General features: G+C 48.2%; 1 protein-coding gene across 3 annotated transcripts in view; it reads right to left on the reverse strand.

The window, feature by feature from the left end:
* The window catches only part of HSPA12B (heat shock protein family A (Hsp70) member 12B), a 393,296-nt gene that overhangs the window by 20,773 nt on the left and 347,672 nt on the right, over positions 1–24,851 (reverse strand). For all 3 annotated transcript variants that reach the window (XM_069632262.1, XM_069632263.1, XM_069632264.1), the window contains one exon: positions 7,829–8,087. In XM_069632262.1, the coding sequence (XP_069488363.1) occupies positions 7,829–8,087 (259 nt within the window). The remainder of the gene's footprint in view (positions 1–7,828; positions 8,088–24,851) is intronic.

Below are 24,851 nucleotides of genomic sequence, written 5' to 3' on the forward strand. Positions count from 1 at the left end.
ACTTATTGATGGCAGTACCAGTACACATAGTGCAAATGGTTAATGATGAATGCCTAAAGGGAAAGGGCCAAGTACACAAAATTATTAACATTGTTTTAGAATGAAGCAGGACCTGTGTCAATACTACCAATGAAGAATGCGACTCTGTGTTTCAGAAAGAGGGGACTGATCACAGTTGGAGAAAATAAAGGATGCAAGCAAATAATTGATGTTGCAGGAATGAATTGAGGAACTACTGTGCTAATGGACCATTAATGGGTCTGTGGATCCAAAGCTTAAATGCAGCTACCTAAGAATTTGGGAGGAATATGTTCTATAGTGATCATACATGTTCATGCATTGGTGATTCCCCAAAGTGATCTCCATATCACAGAATTTCCAAAAATGGATGCACACCAGAGGAAAAAGCAGTCGCTCAACCTCATCCAACAAAAGAGAGAGAACTATTTTTCAGCAAAGTCAGTAGCAGCATACAATGAAATTCCAGATGAGCACAAATTGTTCAGTAAAACAGCCATGATATTCACAGCCATATTCATGCCAGGAATTCAAACTGCAGTGAATGCCAAGTGGTTACATTTCACTAGGTGGGAACTGCTACAGACAATCAACACAACAATACAATGATTTCATGTGATTAGAGAAGAATTGAGGGCCATCAGGCTCATGATCCCCCAGAACAGGTATGTCTTGGACTTGATTACAGCAATGGAAGGAGACGTTTGCACCAAAGATTGGGTCTTCTTGCTGTACTTACATACCTGCCCACAATGGAGAAAATGGAACTCCGATGGATGCAATAACCATGCTGTCAACCCTGCATATGAAAATGATGGAAGAAGTAGATGAGACCGAAGATGAAAATTACTTTTCGTCTTTCTTTTAATGGGTTCTAATTTGAAGGGAAAATGCCTTCATAATACTGGGAACAATACTAGTGTTGGTGTTACTAGGATTCTGTCTTGTAGGAATAATCATAGGACAGTGCAAGCGAACAGCGAAAAAAGCTATTGGGATGAAGATAATGATCAATGCGAATGCTGTAACTGAGGAGCATACACAGACTGAAAGCACCATCCATGAGCACCTGAAAGTAAGTCCTCTGGCACCTCCAGGCACCAAGTTGTATTATCCCACGGATCATAAGAAATATGTGTGACGTTGGGTATTCTGTCGACCAACTGTACAATGTTGCCACATGAACTCGAGTGTGGATGAACATATAAAGAACACAAGTGACCTGAGGAGGTGACAAAGATATGGATTCCAAAGAAACCACAGTGTGAAGAAAAGGAGAAGAGGATTCAGGAGGAGGTCGAGGACTCGACCAGAGGGGGGAATATAGAGAAGGAGATATACACATCACTCATGGAGCAAACCCCCTCACCTCCATCATATTGGAAGAGCAGCAGGAAAGCACTTTGCATGACACCTGGTATCGTCCCAATGCTGCATTGAAGATATGAAGGCGTTATGCACTCATACAACCGTACCAAATGTACCCTTAAACTGAAATGGTAGTAGGAAGTCTGCAGACACCAGACATAGAACTATAAGGAAAGTCTGGCAGGTGTAAAGTGATGTCATGAAGAAAAGACACAAGGACACACTGAAACGATATACAAATGCTGAAAGAATGAAGATGTGATTGAAGTGATAAAGTAAATGAAAATGAAAATGCAGAGAAATCATATATACTGAGAAGATAAGTAAGAAGAGATGCAGTAGACGTATATATGCAGAAACGGAAGGTAGATGAGATATATAGAAGCTTGCTACAGTAGAAAATATAACGTAGGTAAAGCAGCCATGATGAGAAGATGAACGTCGGTTTTGTGTAATAGTAAGTTGAAAACCCCAAGGAGAGAGACCGAGACAGACGAGCTGACAGCCACTGAAATACAGATTCATGCAAGCATAAAGAATATTTGCTTGGCTATGGATCAAGGATGTCACAGTGCAACAAAAGGAGTCGAAGAGGATAAGCCATGTAAGAAATATTTATCTTAGATTAAGCAAAGGAGTAAACATTTGTGAGTGCCAATTGTTGGACAATTCAACGTGAAGTAAGCATATGCAAGACAGAGCAACCAAGTCTCCAGAGGCCAAAAAGAGTAATAGAACCTAGTATAATTGAATCAAATAGCACTAAATGAAAAGATAGATTGGAGAAATCATGGTGTCCTCACACATGCTGCAAGACAATGAAACAAGGGCTATTCATAATGCTCCAGACGTAAATAGCAACATACCATCACTTAACATTTCTTGAGAAGAGAACAGTGAAAACCATCAACTACAAAGAAGAGGCCTTGGCCTAGGGCCTACCTGATGAGAGATGGTAAGGCTAATAGGCCAAGTGGGCAGTTATCTGATGTTGTCCCCCGCACCTGGGTTTCATTTTTCTTGCGTGCTGCTAACGAGCCGAATTTCCAAGGTTGGAAGGGAATGCCAACCAATTAGGATGGCCTATGTGATGATGGACTATACATTGTTGCAGAAGCCAATCAGCTGCTATTATTCAAGTATTATCTGTATGATATGTAGTTAGAGGCTGTTCTAGGTGTGCCTACCAGATAAAGGACAGCCAATGATGTTACTAACACCTAAACAAGCTATAGGTTTATATGTTCCCTTAACCAAACCCTCTGCCCGATAGGTTTTTACTATTTGCCACATAGGATGACATCATAGCTGATTCATATTGAGGTATGAAGCCTTGGTGTAATGTAAATGTATTTGAGAGTGAGTAATGTGAGACAGACGTGGTATCAAGAGAGACACAGACTCAAAAGTAACAGTTTGAAAACTTTATTACCAGACTTTGTGGGGTTGGTGTAATGCCTGCCTGGCCCTAGCTTTCGGAGGATTGGTCCCTTAACTAATGCTTCTAAGGCCGTCAATGTCCGTAAGTCCAAAACTAAAGTTTGTCTGTGTCCAAATCTATGTTTGCCCTCACACTTCATTCAAAATTTGATAGGGATCTTCTGAAAGGAGAAAAAGGAAAAATGGTGATTCAAAAGGAAATGTAAACCACAGCTGGTGGCAGGTAGTCTTATCCATAGGCATGTTTCTACCAGTTCCAAGTAGTTCAAATCAATAGGGTTGCCCTTAAAACTTTGGAACTTTCCACGTAGGGCTCTTGCAGCAAGTCAACATAGTTCACAATGTCTCTGGGCCTCTTGGGGTTCTCTTACCCAAGCTTTAATTCTTTGGGTTCCAAACACAAAAAAACACAGTTCCTGTTAGGCCTCTCAGGCCTCCCTTCCCCAAGTCTAGGCATCTTTTCCCAAAAGTTCAACAATGTCTTTATCAACAATATCTTTAGCTGGCCTCTTAGGGCTCTCCTCCCTGAGCTTAGGCCCCTCCTCAAGAAGTTCAACAAACAAACAAAAAGTTTCTCTTGTCAGGACGAGCTTTTCAATGTACAGTTTAATTCCTGTTTGGCCTCTCAGGGTTCCCTTCCCCAAGTCTAGGCCTTTCTTCACTAAATTCATAAATGTCTTTAGTGGGCCTTTTTGGGTTCCCTTCCACAGGCCTAGGCCCATCAGTTCAACAAACAAACAAATGGTTCCTCTTGTCAATATGTACCTTTCACTGTACAATTATTTCATGGGGTAGTATACGAGACTTTCGAGTACGCCGGGTTCTTTTCTCCTCCCAGGTGCAACCACTCTTATCTCCTACCCCTCTGCTTATTTCCTGGCACCTCTTCTTCCTCTGTGCCTCTTCCACGGTTTATAGTGAAAAAGTTGACTGTAAAAATGTAGAAAAAAAAATGTAGAAAAAGAAAACTTTCAAATGTTTTTATTTTTTAATGTGGGGGTTCCCCGCAACCCCCCATTTATTTTTACTACCTAAACCCAAAAAAAACATACAAATAAAAAAAAACACATTCTCCTTTTTTTCGAAATTTAATTTTTTCGACATTTTTGCATTCGACTTTTTTCTCTCGGTATTATAACTGGTTACTCTCTTCCACTTTGTCCTTTTCCTCTTTACTGTGCTTCTTGCAAACCTTCCTTTTCTATTGTGCACACTTGCATCTTTTTCCCACCTTTCCATGCCTCTTGCACACTCTCCTTACTTTTCACGTTCCTGTGCCTTTCCTCATTATGCTCTCCTGCACCTTCATTGTCTCATTTACGTGCCTCTTGCACTCTTTGCATTTACTTCCAATCATTTGCACCCTTTCCCCCTTTCGGGTCGCGTGCACCCTCTCTTAGCTGTCCGGTTTCCTTCTCTCTGTCTCTTTACTGTCTTTCTCAGTTTCGGGTCACTAGCACCTCTTTTTCTTACTTTTGTGTCATTGGCACCCACTCTTGGCTTTTTCCATACCGCCAGCGCACTTGTTCTGTCTGTCTGTATTTCCGTGCCTCTGGTGCCCTTTTCTATTAATCTGCTTTGTTTTCTTTCCACTTTTTCAGCTTTCGCTTGCTTTGCTTTCTTCGCTTAGCTTTAGTTTACTTTGCTTTGCCTTTTCCCTTTTCTTGCATCGCTTTTCTTTTTCCCGCTTTCACTCACAGGGCTGTTCAGTTTCTCAATGCTCCCGCTCCTGCCACCCGCACGCAACTGAGTTTCATTCTGCCTCACAAAATTCACCAATGGCAGAGCGGCGCTGGTGAGCAAGTAAGATGGCTCTTGGGTCGAGGTCAGGGTCTCAGCAACTGCTTCTCAGACACCCCTGGGACAGGCACATGTCCCAGGGGAATGTGCACTGGTCTGGACAAGGCCAAAAGACTGCCTTCCGCCCGCTTCGGCTTCTCAGAGACACAGTTCCATTGCCACGCTGCAGCCCCTTACACTCACAGGGCCAGCGCCTCAGCGTTGCACCCTCCACCGGTCCTTCTGGGCACTTCTTTCTGCAGCCTTCTTCTCCTTGGCCCCTCTGGTCCAGTCAGCTTCCCCAGCTCGTTCTCTGACTCTGGCAGAACAACCCTTTTTATATCACATGTGAGAGTCAATTGGAGTCAGGTGTGCACGATTGGGGCAATGTGCCTGATCTTTCCTGGCTCTATTAGTGGGACAGTTCAAAGGTGTTTGATGGTAGGCTTCCCGTTATATCCCTATGTTGTGCCTATAGGTAATCTTCATTGTTCCTGATCGCCTCTTCCTTGCCCCAGTACTTATTGGCAATGTGGAGGGGGAGATGGGGCGAGAGTGGGAATACCCCAGGAAGACTGAGGGAGAGTGGGTTTGTGGGCAATTAGGAAGAGGGGAATACCATGTCTCACCCTTAGGCATTCTCTGCCCAATCCCCAGCGACACTCCCCTCAGGTGATCCTCCCTCGCTTGTCCACCCCCAGGGTCGGGATCCAAAAGCCCTTCCCTGGCCACCTAAATAGAAGATCCGGGGGGAGTAGGTGGAAGAATACTGTCGGGTTTCTCACAGTAGGCTGTGACTTGTTATGCTTGCCAGCTTTCCCTGCTTTATGGAACTGATAATAAAGTAGTACTTTGCCATATTCTTTGAGTCTGTCCGGTTATTTGGGCCCGCAGTTAGTTGTTATGGTAATCCCGCCCAGCAGTTGATACGCTCAAGGTGCTCCTGCACAAGTGTGATGCTGTGAGTATAAATATGAACCAGAGTGTGATAAGAGGGAGAAGAAAAAAGCACTAGTGCCAGATTGGCATACAGTGTACATCTAATTTAAATTAAAAGACCAGTGTAGAAGGAAGGTACCAATGAGGGGAGCCAGTGCCGTGCATCATCAGGACACCATTGGATAATTGCAAGGGCACGTATGATTAGCCTTAAAGTGTGAGGCTGTAGAGGGGGACAGTAAGGATGGGAGATTAATTGCCCAAGGTGATGGAACCCAGAGAAACTGTTCTAGACAGCAAACAATGGACAGTATCCATTCCTTCACATCAAAGGGCAGTGCATATAGAAAATCTATTGCCTCAGCAAATCAGCAAGCTTGTCAAGGATGCGCCATTGATGTAGAAAGATGAAAGGTGAATTCTGAGAAACTTTGCTTCCTGGGCGGAGAACACCATTTGTCTATACTGGATAAGTGGAAAGAGCTTTGCAGGAATTTCTAATGGGAAAATGCCTCCTTCACCAAAAGCAAGGGTTGTCAGTGGATTCGCCGGGCTGACTTGTTCTTGTTATTAAGGCCTTTATGGAGCATGGACCTAGCTTCGGGAAGTAACTGAGCGCTTTTCAAGTCATTGGGGCAAGTACACGGTGAGTGAAGCAGAGATACAAGGGAGCGTAGAGCTAGCAACGGGGGATGGGCGGGCCATTGACATGCCAAATACACTGCAGACGGACTGCTGGCTGGGTGGTGGGATGGAGGAGGTTCTCAGCAGCCCGGGAATATTCTTTATCCCTATAACACAAGCGCAATATGCAGTCGTACATCGTTGCCAAGAGTATGTGGAAACTGATGTCTTCAAGTCACCCCAAACTGGAACGCCGGTTGGATGTAGTAATAAGGCCAGGGAAAGATTAATTAACTCAACCTCACCATACCTGCAAGCATAAACTCAGCCTTAGCCCTATTAAATCAGATCCTTCTGTTACACATCCTAGCCTTCATACCCTGACCATGGATGATGTGTCAGGAGGTTAGCTGAAGGCCAACGCGCTTGCCTCGGAAACAACATTTTATTTCATTGAGCGCCAAGTACTTGATATCGAAAGTAGGGTTTAGGACCTTCATGATGACAGAGATGCAGCTTTAAGGAACCAAGGAGTCTGCACATTTGGGACAACCCTATGACTTGTATATCATTTATATTTAGCATTACCTGAGTACATGCATTAAAGTGTATACTCTAGGGCCAGGGCCTCAGAGCTCAATCCCCGAGAACCAAATCCACTCCATGTTTTCAAGACATCCATACCGAATGCAGAAAACCTAAATTAGAATGCTTTACATAATCAATGTCATCAGAGCCGGCCTTAGGGGGGGCGAACCGGGCAACCGCCCAGGGCGCCACGCTCCTCAGGGTGCCATCAGCCCTCGCCCCGCCAGCTCGAGGGAGTCTTTGAATGGCTCCCGAGCTGGCGTAGTGGCAGAAGGCACGGCAGGCACCTCATTGTCATTGAATGCACCCGCTGCATCGGGTCATTCAATGACAATGGGCTGCTGACACTCCCTATTCATATCACAACCTCCTCGCCGAGGTCGAGGAGGTAAAAAAAAAAGAAGAAAAAAAAAGTGCCCCATCCTGGCCCCGCCCCCATTGACCGGGGGCACGCAGTGCCGCCGATTCGCCCAGGGCGCTGCTGCCCTTAAGGCCTGCCCTGAGTGTCATCTTGAAATTCCAGTGTGGCTTGGGCTGTCGAGGACCGACCTGGTAAACCAGATTCTAGGGTCTTTAGTCCCACAAAGCCTTAGGTGTGTACCTATTTTCTTGCAGATCAGAGGACGCATATGTACTTCAGTATTATAGGAGTGATGCGGTGGCCTGCTCAGGTGTTCTTCCTTTCTCAGCCCTCAACCTGTAATATCATGCCTGCACCAGCCCCCCTGGTGGAATGGAGAATGCATATCGAACCGGTTCCATGTGAATATGTCACCTGAAAAATGTCATCAGGGAGGAGATTTTTTTTCTTGACCCCTTAAATAATCCATGAGGGGATGTCATTTACTATTATAAACTCCAATGCTAGAATATTTGGGGAAAGTGTTTGATTTTACTGAGGGTGCATATTTGGGGAAATGTCGCCCCCTGGCGGCATTTTCCTTGATGAGTTGTTCACTGGATATACACAGAACCTAGGGTGCTCTGAGATTCACTGAGTGACGGTTGGTGCATTCATCATGGCAGCCGCACAACACATCTCTGGGGCACTGTACAGATATAACCATGTTACCTGCTCTTCTTGAGGGCGGTCTCCACGTTCTGCCCCTTGTGTCGCCGATAGAAGTCAATGAAAGAGAACGGTAGTGATATGTTCAGGTGGCTGGAGCGCTGCGGTGCGGCCGTCCTCTTACGCGCTTCGAAGGCAATCATAAGGTCCACCCAGGCGGCCGGACGCTTTGCTTTGAAAGTCGCAATGAAGTCCTCGCCAAATATTTGACACAGCATTTTTTCAAAGGCTAAGTCCACTCCGACTGCCCCGTGGGGTCCACCTAAAATTGAGATACGCGAAAAGTGTCATCATAAAAGAGGAATTCATCACACAATGGTCATAACTTGTAAACATCTGTAATATGCACAGAACAAGGAAAACAGAGGCCACATGCGTTCCACTTCCTATTATTTAGTCAAAAACATTTTCGTACATTTTTTTTCCCACAATGTCAAATAAAAAAGTGCAAAGTCGTACGGTAGAATTCAAGAAAGTATATTGCACAAAATTACCCAAAAGTGGCCGTGGGTTTATACAATTTAAAGTGCAACTATGCAAAAATATGTACTGTGCAAATGAGAAAATAACTTCAAATCAGTCCATGGTAAGGATTCCACGGATCTAAGTCCATTTAACTTGCGTTTAATCCCTCACGAACATTTCCTCCAAAGGCTAGAATACTTTTCGTAAATCTATGATATATATACTGTACTATGGGCACACTGTGAATAAAATTAGTACGTTGCACTATTTGCAATTAATTCACCTTTTTTTATAACAATGGATGCATTGGCGCAGTTGTTGCTTACTAGTGCAGGGAGCTTCCCTTGTTTCTATGGTGATTCATCCACCTTTTTTATAACAATGGATGCATTGGTGCAGTTGGTGCTTAGTAGTGCAGGGAGCTCCCCTTGTTTCTATGGCGATTCATCCACTTTTTTATAACAATGGATGCATTGGTGCAGTTGGTGCTTATTAGTGCAGGGGTCTTCCCTTGTTTCCATGGCAATTCATCCACCTTTTTTATAACAATGGATGCATTGGCGCAGTTGGTGCTTACTGGTGTAAGGGCCTTCCCTTGTTTTTATCGCGATTCATCCTTTTTTATAACAATGGATGCATTGGCGCAGTTGGTGCTTACTGGTGTAAGGGCCTTCCCTTGTTTCTATCGCGATTCATCCTTTTTTTTTTTTTTTTTTTTAAATTCAAGATTTATTGATTTTGTACAGGTTCAACAGTCACTTACATCCAAAATCTTATACAAGGCAAGTACCATCTTCACATATCATGTGGAGTAGTTCCTGAACATTAAACATTATAATGGATGAGATCAACAAAACCCAGTTTCGCCCCCCCTCCCCCCCTCTCTTTATTATCTCCGAGTACGTGATTGAGAAACACCGTTAAACAATGAGACAACACCAGAAGGTTTCTAATATTAATATGATATCCGACTAGGACACATAGCATGATCCAAGGGTCCGCCACAACAAAAATCTTCGTTTGTTATCGTTATTGGCACGAATCGCAACAATATACTGCACACATTATCTTCACAAGGCGTGTTTGGCTCTGAACTCGGACCAGGCACCTTCGACAACAGTAAGATCTCCGCGTATAGCGGCGGTTAGGTAGTCCATCCTATAGAGAGTCTGGGCAACCGCAAGCCATTCAGTTTTAGTAGGGAGCTTGGCCCTCTTCCACACCATAGTGAGGCAGGCTCGTGCAGCCATCAGCAGACCTTGTACCATCCTAGGTGCTTTTACAACTTTGTCCCCTGTTTCGATCAGACCAAACAAGATAAACATTGGTTGCTGCACCCTTTCTTCATCGTCCAGATCCCTGATCCAGCTAAGAACTTCTGACCAGTAGGTCTGGACCATGGTACACCCCCACCACATATGCCAGTAACCTGCCCGCTTCCCACAACCCCTCCAGCAATATGGGCTAACCCCCTGATACATTTTGGCAAGCCTGATCGGATCGTACTGCCATCTATACAAAAGTTTTATAGCATGCAGTTTGTACTGGCAGGATATTGAGGATTTCGCAGTGCGTCTGCAGATATTTAGCCACAGCTTTTCAGAGATTTGTCTGCCCATGTCTGCTTCCCATCTGCCCTTAAGCACCAGTGAGGGGGAGATATCAGTCTCAATCAGGGCCGAATACATAGCGCTTATCAGACCACTGGAGCCCGTACATCGATCAAGAATCATTTCAAATGGGGTAAGATCCCTCTGCAGCTGGTCCTTCCAGATTGACCTTGTCATTACCCCTTTGAGCCTCAGATACAGGAAGACTGAAAGCGCGCCTATGCCAAGCGCCTCTTGGAGCTCCTGTACGGTTACAAAGGTCCCGTCGCGCCATAATTGGCCCGCTCTTTCCAGCCCCGCTTGGTACCACGTTTCGTAGCTTCCTGGTTCTGGGATTGCGTCTCAGATCCCTGGTGACCAAAGGTGACCCAGGGGAGCTGGCCACGTCGTGACTCCCATCATTTTCCTGCCTGGTTTCCAAATTGCCCACAACGTACCCAAGATGGGGTGGGATCTGACTTTTTCACGCAACTGGGGTCTGGGGACCCATAACCATTCGGGCACAATAAAGGGACGAAGGTGATAATTATCCAGTGCTATCCATTGGGGTTCCGAACGTTGTCTAAAGTGTGGGACAAGAATTCTAAGTTGCGCCGCCCTGTAATACGTTTCCATGTCCGGGAGGCCCACTCCCGCGTTGTCTTTGCGGAGCTGGAGTAAGGGTCTTGGAATTCTAGGTCTCTGGCCCTGCCACAGGAAGGACAAAAACATTTTTCGCACATCGATGAAGAATTCCGGGGGCATCCTAATGGGGAGCATCTGGAACAAGTATAATATCTTAGGGAGAAAGACCATCTTTATGGCATTTAAACGGCCCATCCAGGAGATTGTGAGCTTGGACCACCGTTGGCTATCTTTCTGTAAAGCCTGTGACAGTGGTGGGAAGTTAGCTTCATATAAGGAGTCAAGGTCGCGGGTAACATTAATGCCCAAGTAGCGAAGAGTAGTAAGGCTGACTTGGACTCCTAGCGGGGCAAAGCGTGCGATTTCGGAATCCCTACTCTTGTCAATCGGGAGGAGGACTGACTTCCTTGTGTTAATCTTTAGGCCAGCCAGTGCGCCGTATTCCTCAATTATATCAAGCGCAGCTGGGATCGAGTCTAAGGGGTCGGTCAGGTGAAGCAAAATATCATCCGCGTATAGCCCTAGTTTGTACTCCCTGTCTCCCACCGTGATGCCCTTAACTCTACCGTCATTCTTAGTTTCTGCGCCAATGGTTCAAGGGACATCACAAACAATATTGCTGACAATGGGCAACCCTGTCTCGTACCTCTTTCAAGGGGAAACCAGCGTGAATATCCTCCATTCACCGCCACCGATGTCGTGGGGGAGGTGTACAAAGCTTTAATGGCGCAGCAGAGTTTCGGTCCCAACCCATATGATACCAACACTCTTTCTAAAAAGTCCCAAGACACTCTATCAAAAGCCTTCTCAGCATCCAACGATAAGAGAGATGGGTCCCCCTTCATTCCCTGTGCCTCGTGTAGTAAGTGGAGTGTTTTCCGCATGGTGTCTGCCGCTTGCCTACCAAGAACAAAGCCAACTTGGTCAGAGTGTACCAATCTAGGAAGATATGTTTCGAGTCGAGCCGCAATGACTCTAGCATACACCTTAGCGTCAATATTGAGAAGCGAGATGGGTCGATAAGAACTACAGTATTTGGGGTCTCGACCTTCCTTAGGGATTACAGCCAGGAGGGCTTGAGAGAAGGATGGGGGGGCCTGACCCGTATTGAAAATGTGGTTGAACAAGGATGCTAAGAAGGGGGCAAGGAGGGTAGAGAATGCTTTATAGAAACCCGGTGTAAATCCATCATCCCCTGGGGCCCTCCCTATTTTTAGCCTCTTAATGGCGCTCTCCACTTCTTCCTCAGTGACCGGAGTATCTAGGGATTCGGCCTCTGCACCTGTGAGGGTGGGAAGACGCGCTCCCTCAAGATATTCGTCTACGCTTCCTACAGGGGGAGGGGGGTCACACATATATAGATCTTCGTAGAAGTAGGCAAATGCCTCCTGTATGTCCTTCGGAGACGTGACCGTCGTGTCTATTAGGGTGCCGTCAGTCCTCTCAATTCGATCGACCCATCTCTCCGCTCTCTGCGCACGGAGGCGAGCTGCTAACAGAGCATCTGCTTTGTCCCCCTTCTCGTAATATTTTTGCTTCAGGCACTGTAAGGTCTGGGCTGTTTTACCAGCGATAAGAATCCTCAATTCTTCTCTGAGTTGTTTAGCTTCAGTTAAATACCTTGGTCTGTCAGACGGGGTGGTCTGCGCCAAGTTCTGAGCCACAGCAAGTTTCTCCCTAATGCCCCTTTCTATCAGGGCACGTTCCCTTTTCCTTCGGGCCCCTTCCCTTATAAGGATTCCCCTCCAGGTCGCCTTAGCTGCTTCCCACACAGCTACCTTCCCTACTTCCCCTGTATCGTTAGTGGGAAAGAATTGCTCGATCTCGTTTTCAAAGGTCTCCTTAAAGACCGGGTCAGCCCAAAGGGATTCGTTACACCTCCATTTGGTATTGCGGGGTGACAGCTCATCCCAGAATATATCAATTGCGACCATGTCATGGTCTGACCATGCGGAGGGGTATATAGTGGCAGCCTGCAGTACACGTAGAAGATCGTTGGAGAGAAAGATGTAGTCAATGCGTGTAAGTGTGTCGTGGGGGAGGGAGTGAAAGGTGAAACCTCTGTCCGACGGGTGTAGATGTCGCCAGCTATCTACAAGGCCATAAAGATGAAGGGTAGACTTGATTTCAGCCTCAGTTCGAGTGTTGGGCGGGTCTAATGCGTCGGCCCTAGTCTGCCTGTCAATAGAGCTGTCCATCCATGTGTTAAAGTCCCCGCCCAGGACCGTGTGACCCTTAGCCATGTTAAAGACCTTTTCCGAGATTTTGTGAAGAAAACGATTCTGCCCTTGATTGGGTGCGTAGAGCGTGGCCAGAGTGATTGTTATGCCCCCTATATTACCCACAACCGTGATCGCCCTACCCTCAGTGTCCGTCCATGTGTCAAGAATTGTCATTCGGAGGGATTTGCGAACCAGAATTCCCACTCCTGCCTTTTTTAATATACCCGAGCTCCAGTAGGCGAGGCCAATCTCCCGTGATGGGATGGCTCTCTCCTCTCCCCTCCGGTATCTTGTTTCTTGAAGGAACAAGATGTCTATGTTCGATCTTCTGAATTCCCTGGCCACCATTGATCGTTTTGTGGGAGAGTTCAAGCCTTTGACGTTGAGTGTGCAAATGCGTAATGTGTCCCTACGGGGTGCGAGTGCCATCGTAGGTGTAATTAGTGATCGTGGGCGGCCATTCCATCTGTGCCACGGGACATGTCCTGTCGGCCATCGTTATGCATGAGTCGTCATTATAAGAGTAGATCCCAAAAAATCCCACGGAGGCCGACGACCAAATCGTCCAGTGCCTACCATAGACCTCAGTGTGGCCAAGGTGCGTCTGTATATCCTTTGGATCACGATTGTTGCAAAGTGTGTGTTCCTCAACCTCCCTCTCCCCCACCCACCACCCCCTCCCCAACACATTTGGCGCCCGATTCGCCCAGGTTAACATCACCCAGCCGAACTCGGACCACCAGTGGAGACCGCAGAACAGGCGGTCCTACCATAATAAAGTCACATATATCAGTGAGCCCCCAACTTTTGTGTGCATCTAACAATAACATTAATCCAATAACAGAGTCATCAACCATCCCCCAGGAGCTGGCACAGTGAGTATTACGCCATATCACATACCGAGCGTCTGAGACACACAGAGCTAAAGATACCTCACACTTGGAAAAAAGTGACATTACACATCTATGGAAGTCTCATAGCAGGAGGTTGATTCTTATGCATGAGTTCGTGACCCCCCTCAGCAGAGTAATTTGCCCAGCTTACTTTGTACCCAAGGGCATGCCAAAGCGCCTCAGGCACCTTGTCAGTGTTCCATGTCTTGGGAGGTGTTCATCTTTCTGAATTTCCTGGAACCTGGGATCTTCCTCCGCCGTGAGGCCTTGATTTTCCACTCACCACCAGATGTTCCTTGATCCTCGTGAGAGGGGGCACCCTCCGGCGAGCCTATCAGGTCCGAAGCACAATCAGCAATGTCCTTCTCCGTGACAAGTCTCAATGTCGAGCCTTCCCATTCGAAGGTGAGGGAGAATGGGTACCCCCATCGGTACTTGACGCCCTTGTCTTTCAACATTTTCGTGATCGGAGAGCACTTTTTCCTCATTGCTAGAGTGAGAGATGACAAGTCCTGGTAAAGAGAAATGGCGGAGTTCTCCAAGGACAATTGTGGGGCGGTTCTGGCCTTTTCCAAGATTCGTGCTCTGTCCGCGTAGTTGTGGAATCGAGCCAGGACCGATCTCGGGGCCCCCGGTCTACCTCCAGCCCTATGGATTCGGTCAATTTTAGGTGCGTCAATTGAGTCATCGTTGTAGAGGAGCTTCAGGATGGTGTGTAACGATTGCTTCAGGTCTAATTCGGTTTCACCTTCTTTCTCAGGAAGGCCAAAGACTCGAATATTGTTACGACGCTCCCTATTTTCGAGGTCGTCGACCTTAAGGCGCAATTCGTTTTCTCTGTTCGATATGTCGGCGATGCGGTGGTCCATCTGTGCCTCCAGTACGTTCAGAGATGTTTGGTTGTGCTCCACCTGCTCGAGCCTGTCGTCCATTTTGTCCATCCTCTGGGTGATCTTATCTATCCTGTTACCAATGTCTGCTCGCATACCCCTCAGTTCGGCAAGCAAGTCAGCTACATCCGCCTTGGTCGCGGCAGCCTCGGATCCTGCTGTCGACATTGTAGGAGTCGAGGTGGGCCCTGGGGATCTGGCAATTGGTGAAAACGTGTATTTCGCCAACTTGGTTTTAGGGTCCATGAAGGGCAGCACCCGAAAGCGGGGTGAAAAATGTCCTGGCGGTCTCCTATCGATGTAGCGTTAGCACCCGCGGTCGCGGGACAGCGTGAAGGGCCAGCTCTTGGTACGGACACTGTGCCACCAAGGCCTCTCGAGTTTTGTTTCCGCAGCACCGGAGCGGTAGGTAGGGGGGAGGATGAGCCGAGGGCAGGCCGGCAAAGATCAGCAGTGGATAGCCGCCCCGCGATGCAGGGGGGGACGAAGGATCCGCTTACCGTGCCGCGGCGGGGGAGTCAACGAGCCCCAAGAGGGGGCTCCCAGCCGCACTGAACAGTAGCTCCAAGAAAAGCGCGGGGTTAATCACAGAGGGCGGCTCTTCTCGCGTATACGCGGGCCTGGACTGGAAGTTCCGCAGGACACACGCCGCGCCGAAGGCCTCAGTTCGCCGGTGTTGATTTCACCACGATGCCGCCTCCGATTTTCTCCGGGTTTTCTCTCATCCGGGGGGGGCACCTTCCCACGTCTCTCGCTCAGAAACCAACTCTGGGGGGGGTCTCGAAGTGGGGGCTCACTGCCACTTTTCGGACCCTGTGTCGAGCGCTCACACGGAGAGGCGACTCATCCGTGCGCCCCCTAGTGGCCCCTTCAATTCATCCTTTTTTATAACAATGGATGCATTGGCGCAGTTGGTGCTTACTGGTGTAAGGGCCTTCCCTTGTTTCTATCGCGATTCATCCTTTTTTATAACAATGGATGCATTGGCGCATTCGGTGCTTACTGGTGTAGGGGCCTTCCCTTGTTTCTATCGCGATTCATCCACCTTTTTTATAACAATAGATGCATTGGTGCAGTTGGTGCTTACTAGTGCAGGGGCCTTCCCTTGTTTCTGTGGCGATTCATCCTTTTTTATAATAATGGATGCTTTGGCGCATTTTGTGCTTACCGATGTAGGGGCCTTCCCTTGTTTCTATGGTGATTTATCCACTGTTTTTTGTAACAATGGATGCATTGGCGCAGTTGGTGTTTACTAGTGTAGGGGCATTCCCTTGTTTCTATGGCGATTCTTACACCTTTTTTATACCAATGGATGCATTGACGCAGTTGGTGCTTACTAGTGCAGGGGCCTTCCCTTGTTTTTTCGGTGAGGCTTCCAGTCCATTCCTCCGCCTTGATCCATCGTTTATAGTCCACCTTGTCGGTGACCTAAAAATTGAAATCCCTTTATTTTGTGCTTAGCAACGTGTGAAATAAATATATGCCAGGGCTCCAAATTGTTTAAGTGTTGGTCCACAGGCGTTGCCACCCACTTCTGGAAACACCTTCTTTACGGGCAACCAGCAATGCATCTATATTTGGCCCCTCCCTTGCTGGATGAAGGTCTGGTTGGGAGGTCTTCGGCGGATTTGAGGGGGGAAAATCATTTATAAGTGGTGGGGAGTTAATGCTCACGCCCCATTCATCACAAAATTAATCAACTCATCATTGTCTAGCAAATACGTACCTTGCAACCTAAAGGAATCATGGGTACACCCATTACTTAAGAAACAAACACTAGACCCGTCAATACCAACAAATTACAGACCTATCACAACGGTCCCTTTCCTATTAAAAATCATAGACAGGGTTGCATATTTGCAAATCCAAGACTACTTAGAGACAAACTATTAGGAACTCGACAATCTGGCTTCAGACGTCAACATGGAACGGAAACGGCCCTCGTTGACCTCAAAAACCAGATTGATGAACTAAAAGACAAAGGAAAAATAGCCATCCTACTGCTCCTAGACCTGTCGGCCGCATTTGACCTGGTTGACCACAAGGTACTCTGTGATCACCTCTCAACAGCAGCCTACTTCTCTAGCTCTGCTATCACCTGGATTCAGTCATTCCTCAACAACAGGACCATATGTGTCTTCTCATCTTCTCATCCTCGGTAGCCGCTGACCCTATACCCATCACCTCTGGCATTCCCCAGGGCTCATGTGTCTTGCCTACTTTGTACAATATTTTTACAAAGCCACTATTCGATAAACTGGACCGTCTGGGTGTCACCTACACCAAATACGCAGATGACAGCCAGACACTACTACCTTTGTCAGGCACCTACGACACCAATGTATTGAGGATAAACAAAATCTACACCATCATTCAGGCTGTCACACTCGCGTGTGTCTCTGCAGGAGTAATGGATGAGCCTCCCTTGACCACGAGTCTTCACTTCCCCTGTTTCACCCGGAGGAATACCTTGATCTTTAGTAGGGTGTGCACTCCATCCTGCATTTGCAGGGGCGCGATTCACTCATGTGATTGGTGCCAATGTCTGTAGGCTGAGTTCAGATGCCAAACGCTGTTCTATGCCTTCACAGCGAGGCCAAGAGTTCAAGGTGCCAGTTTCTTCACTGGCTAGAAAGTCCTTCCCACAAGTGAACGTTGCACGGAGAATGTTGAGTATCCAAAATTGTCCGTATTGTCTTTGTTTGCCGGTATTTTTGTGGGTGAGTAGCGCTGTGTGTAGAAGCTAGCTGCTGGTAGGTTTGCGCAGCGCCTTCAATTCGAGCGCACCTGGTAATGTCTCTCCCTTTACCTTGCAGGAGAAATTATGGGGTATTAGCGCCTTGAGTCCGGGTTCAGCGCTACTGGAGACTTGATGGTTAGGTAAGTTTGCACGGAGGCTTTTGGTAAGTATGCACCATGTAGAGAGAGAGAGTGCAGTGAAATAAGTGTACGAGTTATTGGAGCGAGCGCAATGCATAAAGTCTCTTCTTTCTTACAGGGGTTTGTGCGCTCGTGCAACTAACCTGGATTCCAGCGTCACGGGAAGATTTGGTGAGTATGCGCAGTGTTACTGATGTGGGTATGTTAATGCTGTTTTTCTTTGTTCTTACAGGTGCCGGTGTAGAAGTCCCCTCTTGACTGGAGATAGCTGCGGCGTGGAGTAAGAACCAGGTAAGCTGAAGCTGAATGATCCAGAGCGGGTAAGCAGACGTAGGATGATCCGGAGCAGTTAAGCAGAAACAGGATGATCCGGAGCAGGTAAGCAGATGCTGGCTGATCCAGAGCACGGCAAGTGTGTTGCTGATACAGCTCACAGTAAGCAACACGAAGCACTGGAAGAATCTTGGGTGTGGCTTATATAGCCAGCCACACCCAAACATAGAGAGCTCATGAGTTATCATGCACTTCCTGTTTGGCAACAGGAAGTGGTAACCAGGAAGTTACTACAAACACTAGGAAGGAATGAAAGGAGGGATTTGTTATGGGTTCTTTGTGTGCCTATGCCAGGCCTGCCAAGCCTCCACCCAGCTTGCCCCAACTACCTACCTGATACCCATGGCATGGTTGGACCTCACAGCCTCTGCATGAATGATGATAAGATTGAAATCCTCCTGGTTGGTTCACACATCAACTTAAATAGACTCAGCCCAAATTACACCTGCATATGCATAGATGGGAACAACATATCCATAGACGTAAAAACACTAGGCTTTAACCTCGACGCCAACTCCAGGCTAAGCAAACAAGTGAACATGACGGCCTCATCTACGGCATACACAGGCAAGCTGATCAGGGCATGCAGACCTTTACTTTCATCCAAAAGTTGCCTTATACTAGCCAGAGCACTCATACAATCCAGACTGGATTACTGTAATGGTCTCTACCTAGGCGCCAATAAATCCATACGCAATAAACTACAGATTCTGCAAAACAATGCGCTTAGAGCCGCCTTGAACGTACCTAGAAATGAGCACATCTCAGCAACCAGAAAACAATGCAAATGGCTATCTATACAAGAAAAGGTCGACCTAAAAACACTCTGCCTTACCTACAAACCACTAAATCACCTTGCCCCATCTTACCTCTCTGACAAATTCACACTGAGATCCTCTACTCGTACCATGAGGTCCTCCAACTCCTCCTGCCTAATGGTACCTAGATACAACCTAAAAAGAGCAGGAGGTTCCAGTTTCCCGGTCATGGCCTCCCAACTATGGAACACATTTCCATCTGGCATCAAATTCACCAAAACCTTCAAAAAATTCAGGAGCAGTGTCATCGCCTGGCTACTCAATAAGAATTAACTTTCCTTTCTCTCAACGACGCATGCATGACCTTGTCTGAACATATGCTTGTACATATGCTTGTACTATGTGTATCAACTGCATCTTGCCTGTACTTGTGCCTTTTGTAAAAAGCGTGCAAACTGTGTAACTTGTAACTGTCTTCTTAATCACTAGTGCCCAGATACCCCATGGCCAGGTGCACTATACAAGTAAATAAACAAACAAACAAACAACAATGTTCTTAAAGTTGCTTTTAAAGGAAGTTCTGGCTCTGTGTTATCTTCCTGAAAGGAACACACTTCGTAGACACAATGCATCAGGCTCCCTTGAGCCTTGTGGAACCCCCACGCATGCGTGCTTCTTAGACCCAGAATCACATATGCAGGGCAGAGTACATTCATTCTCCAATAAATTCAGAGGAAAAGTCATGGAGAGACTTAAATCACACTTTGAAATTAATACTTGCATTTGATGAAACAGACATTGATGAAATCAATCAAATGTCTTTATTTATGGAAGATTGACTCCATACAAGTACACACAGCTCACACACAATTAACACATGCCAGTTGCAGATGGGTGGCAGTCTCAACCTTTACACATGGCCTCACACTCCCCAACACAAATATCATCTCTATCAACACTCACGCGCAAGTGAACTGGAATGTTGCAGCAGCCAGCACCATCCATACACATACAACACCATGACCATTCGAAGGTTTGCCTGACATCACAACGGGGATTGGCAAACACATGCACACACGCCACCAGACATACATGCATCTGTACATCTACACCACCTGTTGCAGTGCAATCCCGGCATCCATTTCACATCTGCCAATCACCCTCCTACATGTCAGTGTCACATGCATCCATGGTGTATCACAGTGGCACACATGTCAAATACTCTCACACACACACACATGTACACCATGCACGTACATGAAGGTGGAACCCACATCCATGTGTCACGCCCCAACCATGCCATGGTACATACACAGATATGTAAACATGTGTGCACCCCAACATGCATTTGGCCCTAATGCTTTTGTACACATACACCGTTGATGTGCCTCACACATGACTGGAGTCTCATGCGGCAGGCTCATTTGCCTGTACATGCACATACATACATGGTCCTTCAAAGACATATGTGCAAACTGCACACACCTGCCACACCTTAACATGCACAGCATCCAATCAGTACGCATGCACACTTACCGCTCGACTCCGGACGGGTCTGCCTCCTAAGGACCTGAAGGTGGAGTGCTGGGCCTATACGTTCCAAGACCCTCATCTGCATGTTGGTAAGGCAGACCCAGCGCCCCTTTCCATGCTTTTCCTTCAGGAGACGCCGGGCCTTGCTGAGGGTCCTGGACCTGAAGTCCTCCCAGCGCTCCCCGGCGTGTTGCAAGTCGCGGGCTGCAACCTCCTCCATGTTGATGGCAGCCACGATGTCCGTCCAGATCCTCTTCCGTCCCTCATTGTCGGCGCATGAACTTCCAAAGAGGGCATCATAATGCCCCAGAACTTGCTCCACCAGGATACCAACTTCTGCAGCAGTGAAGCTGGTAGCCCTCTGCCTCTCTGACTGGGGGTTGCCAGTGGTGCCAGTTGGTGTTGTGTCTGACATGGCAACCCCCGAAGCAGGTGTGGGTGGGCAACTGGGTCCTGGGGCTGGGCTGTGGAGCAAGATGGTACACCAGTCGGGAGTCTACTGTTCCAGCAGGGGTAGTCACAGCAACTGGACCCCTGTAGATGGCTGACGTGCAGGCACCAAATAGCAGGGCATGTGGCCAGCAGGCAGGCAGCAGCAGATGGCAGGTGGGAGCGTGCTCGTGGATCTGGGGGGCAGTAATTCTGCCTTCTGGGCAGGAGCGTGGTCTTCCGTGTGTTGTTGCGTGGCCAGCTTGATACGGAGTGATTTGGCACGTGAAAAAATTGCACGTCAGCGTGAAATCCGAGGAAAAGCCCTTAGCGCGTAAGCGCGTCTGTGACGTTATGTGCGCAGGCGTTTCCCACAACACGGGTGCATTGTGAATAAGCACGTGAGAATAATGCACATCAGCGTGATATTGGAGGAAAGGGCCTTAGCGCGTACGCGCGTCTGTGACGTTGCACGTGTGGGCAGGCTTAAAAGATACGTGCAGGATGCCATTTCCTTGTACGTGCTTTTTGTGGAGAGCGAGCGGGTGATTCTTGTACTTCTAGTCGGTTCACACGCGATTACTTCACAATGTTTCCAGTTCGTACTCCCTGTTTCCTCAGACTGCGTTCTTTTCTTCTTTTGTCAGGGGTGTTGCCAACGCGCAGACGCGCGTCTTTTTCACGTTCTTTTTCAAGGCAGAGGGTGATACGCGCACATATTTTCCAACTGTGGTTGCCCCTGTGTGTCGCGTACCCCTTCAGAGGTCATTGTAGGCTGCGTGTAACACGCGTACGCTTATTTTTGTGTTTCTGGGTGCCACAGCATAGTGCGGGTTCTTTTTTCCACGCACGTGGTCTACCAGCGGTTGCGTGCAGGTGTACTTTTGTTTTTGGGGTGCCTGTGCGTTGCGTGACCCGTCATCTTCCCCCAGGGGTCACAAACAGCCTTGCTAGAGCACTCCGTTACGATTTCCATCTAGTACCCTACCCCTTTCACCCCAATTGCCCAGGACAATTGTTTACTGCAACTCCCATACACACAACATCATCAGTGCCTTGGTTGGGAGGCGACCAAGCGGTAAGGGAGGCAAAGGTGGCCGACCTCAAAGAGGTGGGGGTGGTGGGCGCAGTAGGGGACGTGGCCAGGATGTGCAGGGTGCCCCTAGAGCCCAGTGTGTGGAGGACCAATCAGGGCCACCTATACCCCCCCCATGGTTGTGGGAAACGTAGCAGACACCATCCCAGCTCAGCCCTTGCTGGACTGGCCCATTTTGTCAATTGAACCGGCACAGGATGACTCCCAGGCTGACTTCCAGGTCACCAAGTCTAAGCCACGTGTGGCGGTGAAAGTTGCTGTCACCAGGCCACGTGGATCTGGGGCAGCAATGTCATCTGCTGCCCAAGTAGCCAGGGTGAGGAGGCTGCAGGGGCATATGCAGCTCAATCCACCCCAGCTCTGAGTCTCCCAGGCCGGACAGTGTCACTCCAGGTCCATCACACCGACATTGGCCCTGCCAACATCACCCTGCAGCCAATGCCTGCACCAAGACCTTTGGTCATTGTGCATTCACAAACTTCAAGTACCCAGTCCACCTGAACTTCTGCCCCTACTAACCAGAGTGGCGTAAGCCACTCAGGATCCGCATCACCTTCCAAGAAGAAGAAGAAGGGTGCTCTTGCACTACAGGCCGAGACCCCAGACACAGCTACACACTCCGGCACGTCAAGGAAGCCTAGCTTCAATGACGCCGAACTTGATGCACTTGTGGCCTATGTGTTGGCACATAGCCGCAAAATGGTGGTGACTGCAGGCTGCAAGACTACGCCTGCTCAACGTAGGGCCTACTGGCAGACCATCGCAGACCACATTAGTGCCCTTGGATTTGTGAGGCGCACAGCTGATGATTGCTACAAGTGGTGGAATGACCTGAAGCGCAGAGCAAAGAACAAGCTGGCTTCCAATCATGCCTCTACTCTGGTGACTGGCGGTGGGTCTCCACCAGAGGACGACCAACTCACTGAACATGAATTTGTTGCTGGAACCTTTGTCACAGAGGAACAGATCCAAGGTGTAGGAGACCTACCAGATTATGAAGCATTGTCCGGTGAGTGCCCATGCATGTGTGTGTTATCCATGTGTATGTTGCTTGGGTGATGTGCTCTGATTGAGTGCCAGGTGAGGGTGTGTACTCCTGAGTGGTATGAGTCACCCACGTGCTTCCTCCAAACCATTCACTGGCCTTGGATTTGGATATGACAGTATCCCTTCTGACCACAGTAGCCAATTAGCACCAGATGACTGCAGTTGCCCTTGAACTGTCATCTTGCAACAACATTGTTCAAAATTTTCAGTGTTCATTCTGCCTGATTGTTTCAATCCTCCCATTTTTGCAACACATTTTTCTGCCTTAATGCCACATATGTGACATGCTTCTGTCATAGATTACACCCCACAATGGCCCACATTTATTACCTTGTTATGGGAATGATTTGACCATTCAGGCCGATTGAGTAAGGGCCTGCTCACATTCATCTTTGGGGCCTGTTTGAATGTAGAACATGACTGTTGTTTCCTGTCATGTTGAAGTGACCAACCATTGATGTGTACATCTGCCTGCCATCACTGTATAATTGTTAACTGGATGTGTTGCAGTGTGTGGCACATGCGTGTTTTGTCACACTATTTTGAATTTTTCATCTCATCATGTCCATCTCACATGGATGGGTGTCAGTACTCATTCACTAACATATTGCTGTATTGTCAAAAGTACCATGGCTATGCTACATGCCATCTGTGTGCTGGCATGTGTCATGTATGTGTATTGGACATGCCACTCACAGGCTAATGTGTGATGCCAGTGCTATCTAGCATGCAGCTAATGTGTTGCTTTTCCATCTTGGAGTCCTCAGTGTCTGCTTTTTGCCTCCCCTTCCAACTCATTGACAGTGCATGCATGGCAGGGTTATAGTCATGTGGGACATGTGTTATTCATGTACTGGGTCTCTGGCTTGTCAGGCCTATGTGTGTGCTATGGTGCGCATGCCTGTTTCCATTTGTTGTCTTTCATGTTTATGCAGGTGATGACGCACTTGATGCTGTTGAGGTAGAGGAGATGGTGCAGACCCAGGAGGAATCCCAGCCACAACCGGGCACCAGTGGAGGACGTGGGGTGGTGGTGGGTGAAAACCCAATCCTCCTGCAGACCATACTGTCCACGGGTGTCTCTGGGTACACCTCCGCAGACCTCTACGATTCAGGTGCTGAATCAGACAGTGAGACATATGTGCCATCGCAGGTGAGTGTTTCTGGGAGGCATGCTGTTCTGTCCAACCCACCTGCACCGGGGGTAGGTCCCTCTATGGGGATGTCAGTGTTGGTAACTCCGCCTTTGGCGGTTACGGATGCTGGGTCGCACTCCACAACATCTGATCCTGTTCCTGGGCTAGCAGATCAGAGGGGGAATGCAGTCCTGCAGCCTCAGGCAGTGCCAGCACAGCAAGGTGCAGATCGCCTTGCCCCAAACAGGTGTGGTGCCCGCCGACACGGTGGCCGTGCGCCACCATGCAATACTGTATGGGAAAACTCCATGTATAGCAGCACAACAGGGAGCATTGTGTGAAATGATGGCTCAGGCAATGGATAGGGTGGCCACTTCCATTCTCCCCCCTGAAAGGCAGATGGAGCTCCAACAGCATGCAACAGACTCCATTTGCCAATCACACAGGGAGGACATGTTGGCATCCAACAGGGACCGACGGGCGGCACTGGAGACTCTGCACAAAGCCATATCTGTTGACTCACCGGGCCACAGGGAAGCCCTGAGGTTAGAACATCATTTCTTCAGGGAGACTCTGGATGAACTTGAGGCTTCCTGAAATTTTAGGTCAGAACAGCAGCTGGAGCAGCTCACACGTTCACTCTCAGCAGAGCTCCAGGCAACCCTTACGGAGACCCGGGCATCACGCGAGGCCATGCAGGTATAAATGCAGGCTACCCGTGAGGGGCTGCATGGGGATCTCCACACCATCATCCTCCAGAACGAAACCTTCCACTCCTGCATGCTTGCTGCGATGGAGGACCATATCAGGGCTTTGCGTGGGCTGCCTCCCATAGCACGGCCACCTCCTTATGTAGCAGCAGAGGGTGAAGAGAGCGACAGCAGTTCTCCCACAATAGTGTAGCCGTGCAGGCCATGAGCCCATGTAGGTATTTATTTTTCTCAACATCCACGCAGGTGGGTGTTGGGGTGCACCCTGTCCTCGAATCTCCTGGGTGTTCCCCCTCCCCCTGCTCCACACATGGCCATTTTTTTCCTTTTTTTTTTTTACAGTGTTTTGCCTTGTGTGGCTCCCGTGGGCATCCACTGTGTATTCCAGCTGGGCACATGC

This window comes from Ambystoma mexicanum, chromosome 6q, assembly GCF_040938575.1.
Source record: "Ambystoma mexicanum isolate Mex_15411 chromosome 6q, UKY_AmexF1_1, whole genome shotgun sequence".
NCBI classification, from domain to species: domain Eukaryota; kingdom Metazoa; phylum Chordata; class Amphibia; order Caudata; family Ambystomatidae; genus Ambystoma; species Ambystoma mexicanum.